Source organism: Chaetodon auriga, chromosome 14 (genome assembly GCF_051107435.1).
Source record: "Chaetodon auriga isolate fChaAug3 chromosome 14, fChaAug3.hap1, whole genome shotgun sequence".
Classification (NCBI taxonomy): Eukaryota; Metazoa; Chordata; class Actinopteri; order Chaetodontiformes; family Chaetodontidae; genus Chaetodon; species Chaetodon auriga.
The window spans coordinates 9961293-9972111 of record NC_135087.1 but is presented as its reverse complement, the minus strand read 5'-3'; the positions used below and the strand labels follow the sequence as shown (position 1 = coordinate 9972111).

The 10819-nt window shown below is 41.5% G+C and overlaps 1 protein-coding gene across 1 annotated transcript; it reads left to right on the top strand.

The window, feature by feature from the left end:
• Positions 1-712: 712 nt before the first annotated feature.
• On the top strand, positions 713-10253 carry tunar (TCL1 upstream neural differentiation-associated RNA). Its single transcript, XM_076747911.1, has 2 exons — positions 713-1456; positions 7241-10253. Exons 1-2 carry the CDS (start codon positions 1385-1387, stop codon positions 7424-7426), a joined length of 258 nt encoding a protein of 85 aa, XP_076604026.1. The 5' UTR covers positions 713-1384; the 3' UTR covers positions 7427-10253.
• The last annotated feature ends 566 nt before the right edge of the window (positions 10254-10819 follow it).

Genomic DNA, 10819 nt, shown 5'->3' with positions numbered 1-10819 from the left:
GGCTTTATGCATTAGAACACATGAAAGTTGCACACCTCTCTCTCTTGCACGCACACACACTTGTACCTTATGCATGACTACATGTGGTTCAAGTGCATACCTATAACACTCACACTCTCCAGCATACACACTCCCATTAACTAAGGGTTGTCCAACTTTGACAGGAGCATGCATATTTTGCATAAACACAAACACAGAAGCACATGCTCTCTCTCTCTCTCTCTCTCTCTCTCTCTCTTGCTCTCTCTCTCTCTCTCCTACACACACACACACACACACACACACACACAGAATGAGTGATATCTGGCCAGCGTTGCATATTTTACATGAACACACACACAAAATATACATACATTGCGTACACACGCACAAACATAAAATGTGGAGGAGACCCTCATCACGGCCTCTGTCACAAATGCCTCTTGTCGTCAGGCTCCGTGTGACTCCCCGGAGTCGGTTGCCAGGCAACCATGGCTGCATTAACATGCGCGGGAGAGAGGGAGCAGGGGATACCTCTTGCCTGTGGAGCGAAAGCAACCACGACAGCGTCAGTGTGAGGCGACGGGTTCCTTCACAGCATCCCCCCTCTCTCTCTCTCTCTCTCTCTCTCTCTCTCTCTCTCTCTCTCTCTTTTACAGCCGTCCAGCTTTGAGGCTCTGCTCAGTTAGTTAGGGATACACACTCAGCCACTGGAGCGCAAGGAAAGGTATGTTAGGTTACACATCATGTAGAGCAAGCAGGGGATTCCACCACTTCAGCAGAGGTGCCTTTTTTATTTCAGTATGAAACATTTAAGAGCCAAGACATCAGCAAAACACGTTTTACATTGCTGGGCAATATAAAAGTTTGATAGAGGAGATGAGCCTTTAATAAGGGTTGATAGGGGTCTCTTGGCAGGAGAGACAAGACTGATATCTCTTCTTTTTTTTTTGTAAGCTTTGCGGAATAAAGACAAAGGAGGATGGAAATGTACACATGAAACAGCTTTGTTACCCTCCCGCCCCCATCTGCCCATCAACTGACTCCATTCTTCAACTTGACATCATCCTTCCACACAGACAAGGAGACGAAGAAAAAGAAGAGGAGGAGAAGCAGAGGTGGGGAGGCAAACAAAACAGACAGAGGAAGAGGAGGAAGAGCCGAGAGGAGGTGGGCAGTACAGTTTCAGCTCTCACCAGGCTGAGGAGGAGAAAGTGAAGGCAGTTAGAACTTGGCCACTAGTGAGATGAAATTCGGGGAGGAGACGCTGGAGCGCTGCAGGGTACGACATCCGACGAGAGCCCTAAAATTGGACCGCCTGGAAGACGAGCCAGCAATCTTTGGATCCTGCGCCCCTCCACAGCCGAAGGATGAGAGGGGTCGACTTTCTCCTTAGTTGCCAGGGATGTCTGTGCACTACGGAAAGGCGTCCCCCTCCAGCATGTCCAATGCTATGTTATTCCTGATGCTTTGCAAGGTAGGTAAAAGTGCCACTGTCATCCCACATCCATCATCATGTGCAGAGGAGCTGTAAACTGTCAACAAATACTTAATGAATCTTTCACCATTTTTAAATGCCATGGCAGTGTGTGCCCATGAATTTGTCATGCTCATCATGATATATTCTTTATAAATGTGGGATATTTCCAGGCTCAGTTGTCTTTATATGAATCATTGATTGAGCTAGAAGAGGCATCCTGAATGTTACTATCAACCCATGCTTTTTTCGGTTTTGTCGGCTTCACACTCAGAGATGCTGTTAGCTGTGGTGGTTATTTGTCCAGAAAACACATCCACATGGCCCTCTGGGAGCTGCTCCTCATGCGTTTTGTTAACAACTTTGAACGCTTCTTATGGACCGGCGGGGAAATCTGAAATGAAATTCTCCGTAGCGTTTTGTATTAAATTGTGACTTGTTTGTGAGTCATTTTCTTGAGCGTGAAGAAGTTTAAAACAGATTAAAACAAATCTGGGAACCTGTTTTTGGGGAAGACATATCACATATTCAAATACATGGAAATGATGCAGGAATGCTTTCTTTTGGTAATAACATGCAACCTTTCCTTTTTGTCAAAATAAATTCTATGCCCGTCAATTGAAGATGCAACTTCCTGCATGTCTGAACTTTTCTGTGGGGGCTGGAGCAGGATTTTTTTTTTTTTGTGATTAAAATCCACAATCCAAAATAGATCTGTCACTTTCCTCTCACTCACAGAACAATGCGTGCAGGTTATGGAAAATGGGTCACCCTCACTATTGGCAGCATCTCATGTGATTTTGCTAAAAACTCCTGATTTAAAAGCCCTTCTTCTTCCCCATATTGGCACTGTTACTGCACAGTTTCAATGTCTGATGCTCTGAATGTGTGTATGTGGTGGGCGTCAACCTGTGTGTGTGTGTGTGTGTGTGTGTGTGTGTGTGTGTGTGTGTGCGAGTACATACACACTCGGTGTGGGCTGAGGAGCCGCTTGCTTTAATTCCATTTTATAACAATGCCAAAAGCGACTCTGCCTGTCAGACTCTGTTAGCATCTGGAGTCATTTGACGTGCCCACGATTATTCAAGTGGCAAAAGGCTTTACTCTCCACTGATCTGATCTGAGGATGTTAGCTTCTGTTAGGTGTAGCAGGAGTGTCAGATTTGTTGTCCCAGGTACGGCATTGCCCCCTTTTTCTCCCTCTCCCGCTCTCTCTCTCTCTCTCTCTCTCTCTTTGGTTGCCTGTCTGTCTGCTCTTTTTATACAAATACGCCTCTGGCTGTTGCTGTACAAGTGAAGAGCCAGGTGCGAGCTCGCCTTGTAAGAGCAAAAAAAAAACAAAAAACTCTCGAGCAGATGCTTTTCATTTTGAATGAGAGATGCTACATGTATCACATTTGGATCCTGAGAGGCCCTGGCAGCGACAGACCTGCTCATGATTAATCACAGGGGTAAGAGTTAAGATGTGAAAGTGTTGGAATTGTAGGAAATGAGCTCTTGAGTGACAGCAGGAATCAATACTGAGATAACTAAATCTGCGGCACCTTAGAATAACACACAGTCAAATGGCTAATCGATAAGAGGTGGAGAAGTCTTGACTGCATTAATAATCCGTTCGTTTGTTATGATTAAGCCACGCTATGTCGGTATATTTCATTTCATTTCTAGCTTGACCTGGATTAGAAGAGCTCTGATCCCTACCACACTGTCCAGCCCGAGTGTTGACCAGACAGAGGGAGTCCTTATGGGTGGGTAATGATTATGATACATCGCAGGATGCCAGCACTGGCTGCCACTTGACACAGAGCGCTCTCTGTTGAACACTGGAAACGTTGGATGCGGAGGCACTGGAAGGCGTCCAGAGGGTCTGCTGTACTTGCTGGTAAAGCTGTTTCCTCAGCACCCAGGTTTTGGCAGAGCCTGGACCCTCCTTCATCAACACAATCCCTACTCCTCCTCCCCAGTGGTGGAAGAAGTGATCCTTCACTTCAAAGTGCCAATATATTAATGCCATTGTAGTCCATCACAAGTAAAAGTCCTGCATTCAGAATCCAAGTATCATCAGTAAAATGTACTAAAAGTATCAAAGTAAAAGTACTTTTTCTGCAGTAGAATGTTCCTTGTGACACATGTATGATGACATTATTAGACTGTTATTTATGATGCATCACTGTTTAAGAAGTGCTACTGTTGCAGCTGCCTACATTGGAGCTAGTTTTAACTACTTCATGTACAGTTAAGTAGTTTAGTTCAATGGTTTCCAACCTTCACAGTCACAAGATACATCTGAGGGGTCATGAGATGTTTAAAGGCAGAGAGAAAAAAAAAAGTTCTACTACACATATCTGTTTTCATTTTTCTCTTTTTTTGTGAAGTACTGCAAACACTTCTTCAAATGAAGGTCAAAAAAGATGGGAAGCACTGGCTTCATCTTGAACAATGTGTTTGATAAGCTTATCATGACCTGTAACTGTAGCTGTCACGTAAATGTAGTGGAGTAAAAAGTATAATATTTGCTTCTGAACTGTGGACGTATGAAGTAGCATAAAATGGAAAGTACCTCAAAATTGCCCTTAAGTACAGTACTTGAGTAAAGGTACTTAGTTACTCTCCACCACTGCTCCTCCTTGTCTCCCTCCTTCTCCCTCAGCGTCCTCGGGCACATTTTTTCCCCTCATGTTTTTTCTGCTGAGCACTTGTTTATATCAGCAGCAAGCAGGCGTCTTCATGCATGAGGGCACATCCAGCGCGCCACATAAAGATCTCCATTCAGGTTGAGGGAAGCCCTGTTTACAGTGCTCCCCAGGAGAGGCAATCAAAGCCCATTGTTACAGATCAGAGGAGGAGGGTGCACTTTAACACAGAAACAAGGGCCTGATGGGGTTTTTATGTATGTCAAGAACACAATGCATGTCGATACTTGGCCACTGCTATCACTCAGAGTCACCACGTGTCAGAGAGGACAATTACTTTTATGCTCTTAACCTTACAAAAGCAGCCTGAATAAAAGATCTTTGACTTTAACAGTATGAAAAGCTTTTTATACACATTATCTATAACATCTATAACTGCTTGAATTTTCTATGATTCCTGTGTTTTACTTGTAAAATCGTATCTACTGCAGCACTGGCCTATTGACGCTATTAAAGTGTATCTTATTGTGATGAACTCAGTTCTAGATTCTCCGGCTTTGTAATCCATCTACACAAGACAACACCAAGACTTTGATGTACTATAACCAGTTCCTGGCAGGTGATGCTTCTGCCAAGACCTTTTTCCTCTGCCAAAGTGTCCAAGAACACAATGAGTAAGTCAAATAAAAGGGGGAAAACGGTGCACCCGTGACATGAAAACACTCCGCTTTGGCAGAGCTCCTTTAAAAGGTTACTCAAATTTCAATTATTGCAAAGGACACCTGCAAAAAAAAGGCTTAATAATTTGGGTTTTGCAAAGGTTAATTACTGTAAACAACTGCGCAAATATTCTATTTAGGTAAAGGAATTTTAAATTCACTTGAATTTGTGATCACGGACAGTGTCACATCTTCTGATGGCTGATTCCTCCTCAGATGAATGCAGCACAGAGAGCTCAGCGTAAACATACAGCAGTACACATGCCATAGCAAATTAATGGTGAACATCATTTGACTTGGCATTTTAGCAGGTTCAGCTGAGATCCTGTGAACACAAAGGTTTTAAAAGAGAGCTCAGGATCGCTTTTATTATTTCAAGTCAGTGCCCCTCTCATGAAGCACATCAGCCTAAAAGGCACAGTATGTACCCAGGTAGTACTTCAGGTAACCTCTTTGTCAACTTTTTGCTGGACGTCAGAAAAGTGTACTTTATGTTGCATCTAAGCTTTTTACTAAGAGGAACAGTTCCCCGTTAGAAGGTTTATTTTTAGTTTGCATTAGCGTACATGCTTTACTGTTGCGAGCCGGCGTATAAAACCCAATGACCCGCAAAAGGAGCGCATATCTCCCGAGAGGTGTTTGGATGCCAACTTGCACGAGCTGCTGCGCCTAAAGGCTGAAAACATACAGCTAGTTTCTAATACTCCACCCCGGGCTACACAAATCAATACATACACACATTCCTGAAAAGTCCCACAGCTGAATAGTGTCTGGAGCAGGAATTTCTGTCTTTTTTCACTCAGTGGTCTCAGGGAGCTGCCAAGGCTATTGCTCTGATGTCCAGTATGTCAATCAAGAGGAGAGTAGGTGTCTGTTTTCAGATGTTCACTGTTATCATGGCTGCTGTCCTCCATTCTGTTCAAACCACAAGTTCACCTTATGCTTGAATGCAAGTTTTACCTCAATGAGAATATAACATATTCATAATAACGCCTGGAAAATAGATGAAGTATGGTATGCTTGTGTTCATATATATGTTAAATTTATTATTCGTTTTAATATAAATGTGAATGTGGAGAAGAGAAAGGAAAAGAAGCTGAATGACTGTCTGAGTTATTGGACCACCCAAGTGGTTTTTATACTTAGGTCTCCAATTTGTAGTAACAAACGACAAAAAACTTCAAATATATAATTTAGCTAAAGCCTTCAGAAACCAGACATACAATACCAAAACAAAAAAGATGAATCATTAATGCAAAACCAGAACTTTGGTTCAGACTGTGGAAAGGCAGATTTCCTGCCTAATCAAGTAACTCTCTATCCTCTTAACAGCAAACTGAGCACGCTGCATGAGGGCTGTTTTAAGCTGATATAAAGCATGAATGTACACGTTTGTTCACTTGTTATGAGGCCTGAACTGAGGAACTATTAATCCATTTTAAACTGATTATATGTAAAGTGTTGCATCTATTTAACCCTGTGAATGCAAATGGATTTAAATCACCCAGCGGTGTGATTCTTCGTTTCAAATTAATGAGACAGTTTCAGCTGATTTTAAATCTCGTGTGTTCACCAACGTACTTTTTCCCATGTTTAAACTCAGGAGGCGACCATATTTTATTGAAGGAATGGAGTGAAGTCATTTACTTTTGATGGAAAATCGGTCCCATATTCTTGAATTAAACATAGCTTTATGGAAGCTTATTGGTGCAACATGCAGAGAGCAGCAGTACATTAAACCTCACATATTTACACTTTACTAATTTGTGTGTGTGTGTGTGTGTGTGTGTGTGTGTGTGTGTTCGGGTGATTATAGGTTCTGTAAATATCCTACAAGTAACAGAATTTTACATATGCACCAAGATATTTAACAAAATAAGACATGGAATTACAACACATTAACTTCCTTTTGGAGCATTTTTCTCTGTGTTTCACTCACAAACTAACATCACACACCCCTGCTATTGTTTTTTCATCCCCAGACTCTTAAATCTGTTAATCTGTTCCTCAGACCAGAACAGTTTCCCACATGTTTTCTTGTATTTATGGATAAAACTGCCTTTAAACCATTTGGCAACTTCAGTCCGGATAATGTGTTTGTGGCACTTGAAACAGAGTAAACTGGCAGTGCTAGGCAGCTTTCCATCCCTTTAATTAATGTAGTCCATTTAAATTTCACAGTGTTTTTCTTAAAACACATGTTAGTATGATTGTCAAAGAAGAAAACATATCACTTTGCTAATTACTTTTTAATTATGTCATTGCATCAGCAACCATCTCACCAATAGATCATTTTGATTCTTGTTTTGTTGCCATTATCGCTGTCCACCATGCACTGTGCAAAGACCATCGTCAAAGGAAAATTTAACCAGTTGCAGGAACTAATGCATTCATTGTGTTCTTCTCTTCTCTCTCTTATCTGCTTGCTCCAGATTGGTCTGAGACGAAAACTGCAGACTTTTCCAGGGAAAATGGTAAACACTCTCCACTGTGATGAGGAAAAGGGAATCCAAGACAAGGAAAGTAAGGAGGAGAGCATCTTGGCCATGTTGGGCATCATTGGGACCATCCTCAACTTGGTAGTCATCATCTTTGTCTACATCTACACCACCTTGTAGGTCTCGAACTCTTGCTGTGCTTCATAACCAGGCAGATCACAGCTCATCTGTGCCGTTGCAGCTGCAGTATGTTGACTGATTTGGAGATGAAGATGGGGGGAGCGAGGAATAGGCCCAGCCTCCCCAGCGGCGAACTGGATCTAAGACTGTGTGATCGCCATACGGCGTCCATCCTGCATCAACAACTAAGACTATGTGAAACTGGCTTGTTCCTCTCCTCTGTACAGGTAGAATTATCTAGAATGCCCGGCCACTTCTGACTTGTACATTAATGCATGACGCTAATGTGGGACGCTCAGAAAGATGCAGGTTTACCAAAGTGAGGACTTGAGCGACTGCAGACAGAGCGTGGACACTTCTGGAAAATATTTTTCAGATCTTCTTATTAACTGAAAATGGAAATGATCTGATTTGCCGACAGGGGATAAAAGATGAAGATGTACAGAGAAGGTAAACACAGGTATCTGCTTTGCTGTTTATTTTTTAAGATTTAAGCAGACGTATTAAGGAAGATTTAATGTTTGTTTTTATACTATATTTCTCACTGTTTTCTGTAAAAAATGACTTTGGATGGTGTTTTATTTCATTGGAGACTATATCAACTGAAAATGGGTTACATTCACACAATTCTGAGTTGTTTAACGTGCATTTACTGAAATAAATGGTCTCTTTAAATGGCATTAAGCCAGTTTAAAGTGCTGGAATGCTATCTGTAAATGGGTGCACTTGACATTGTGCTTGACATGAAATGGTGGTGGAGCAGACCAAAATGGCTTGATTATCATTTATTATTCAAGTTTTTAATGCATCACTTCAGGGTCACCAACAGTCAAACCAGATGCATGCATGTGTGAGGAAAATGACTTGAACTTCTTCAGCTCTGGAGGCTGAGGGACATCCTCTCTGAGAGAAAGTGTGTTTAACTCATCAGGCTTCAGCCAGATGCAGCTGTGAGGTGGATACTGAATATACCAACATACACACTTACAAACAGATACATAGGACACAGTGTAACCTGTTCACCCATAAGTGTACATAGGATTTCCTGAGCCTGAGAGCTCAGGATAGTCTGCATTTTTCAGCCACTGATCTCAGTTTATACATTACTGATTCAAAACTTGTGCATAATGACTGTATGCCTTAAAACATGAGGAAATGGCTATTTCCATGATGTACAAAATTATCAGGTTCATTACTACTTCGTGAAAGGTTTCACTAATTGTATATATGTATACTTAAATGCCAATGTCATGTTTTTTTTTATGACTGACAGGTCATAAATTGGGTCATTTCATGAAAGTATATTGCTTTTGTCTTAACAACATGCATAACTTTTGAGTTCTTCACTTGTCATTTCCAGAGTTGGGCCATTTTTCTTCATCTTTATCTTCTTACGGGGTGTGAGCTGGGTGTGAGTTTTGCCGCACTGGACTATACTGTAAATGTTGTGAAGTTTATATGATAGCAGGAATTTTCAGAGTAACTTTTGGTATTTTTCTCTTGGATTGACTGAACTGATGCCGTGTCATTAGGCCTCAATGTCTTCATGTCTCTTCATATCTATGAAAAGGCTCGAACACAGGCTGAATTTCACTCCACCCAGGACAGGTAGTAAGGCAACGTTTTGTATTTGAGGGTAAAACATCAGCAGAAAGTGTGTCGAAAATCATCTCTGCATTTATAGGTCAATCAGAATCTGGGCCGAGGGGTACGAATTGAATCAGGTCATGTGACTTTTTTTCTCACAGTACACGAGGCCTGCAAAATGATTTCCCTGTAACAATCTGCTCAGTTACCTCTGAGCCGCACATTCATTTCGTTAAATTGCATTAAAGGAAAAGTTCAGCATTGTGGGAAATACGCCGGGAGTCTCGCTGGTTGCCTAGCAACCGTACAGTGACAAGACTCCAGGATGCTGTCGTGCTCAGCTGAGAAATAGTCCAACATACAACCCACTTTAAAACCATCACCTGCTCATTTCAAGCTTTTTTTTTTGGTATATTAAACTCACTAATTAACAACTGTAATATGTGAAGTTGGTGCTTCGAGGTGCTGGTGCTGAGCCAGCTCCTCTAAAGCCAGTTTCCAGTCTTTATGCTAAGCTAAGCCGGCTGTAGCTTCACATTTAGCAGACAGATATGAGACTGATATCGATCTTCTCACGTAACTCTCAGCAAGAAAGCAAGTAAGCATATTTCCCAAATATATCAAACTGTTCCTTAATTAAAAAAGAAGCCGTAAGAGAAGGTAAATATTGATGTACAGTGTGCAGAATGTAAGACCATGGACAGCAGGCTACATTGTGTCAAATCTATTATGTTTGTCAGTCAACAACCTCATGATTTCAGAAAGTGCCTGAGATCAAAGTGTCTCACCCTCACCAGTCACAGGTGAAGGAAAGGAAAACACAAAGCAGCGAGGCTATCTTTATTAGGCCAGCTGTCACACGGCCTGGAGAGTGGAAGAAGTATCCCGCTCCACTCCGCTGCATCCATAATGGGACTGGATTTCTATTACATGGCTCAGTTAATAAAGTCAGGCATTTTTTGTCTTGGGTGAGGTGCTCCTACCTGTTTAGCAGAATAAGGAAAGCAGAGTAAGCACATGGACGAGTCTTATGAATGTATTCATATTGATGTAAAAGTTGATTCTTCCTGTTATCCTTATCGTTTCTGTATATTTCCTGAAGCTATGTAATCTGAATTTATTCTTCTGTTTTATTTACGTGAATGCTAAATCTATTTAAACTCATTGAATAGTCTCTTGTGGGTGACAAATGGACGGGTTAAAAGTTTTTCAGCTTGCAGTTAATAAATAAATACATCTCAAACTGATTTTACTGGGATGTGTTGTGTTGGTGTGCAGGGAGGGAGACCATTAGTAATAAATTCAGTTTTATGCAACGCAGCTCGAGCATCTGTGCACATCAGCTGCATTCATTAAACACAATGTACATCAGTTTTGAGAGACTCTTTCAGTATCGTGAATTCTGAGATTAAAAAAACACATTTAGCACATCACTCAGGAGTCTGACAGCTGTGTGAGATTACAACAGAGCCTTGAAGAAGGAGATGGAGGAAGAAACCAAACCTTAAGGAGTCCACAGCGTTACATCCCGCGAGACATATTTCTCCGTTTGGCCGCAAATCAATCTGAAAGATGGAGAAAAAAGGAAACAAAGCTCAAAGCTAGCCGGACAAAGACGCAGAAACCAAATCGCCCTAAACAAATTTATTTTTATTCCATCTCCTTTGGGTTTGTGTCTTTTAGGTCATATATGTGTCAGAATAATTTCCCACTCCATTAGAAGTGCTCTGTGACTGGTAACATACTGGAATAATCCTGTTGGAGGAGAAAAAAAAAAAAAAAAACGAGACTAAAAACAGCTTGACT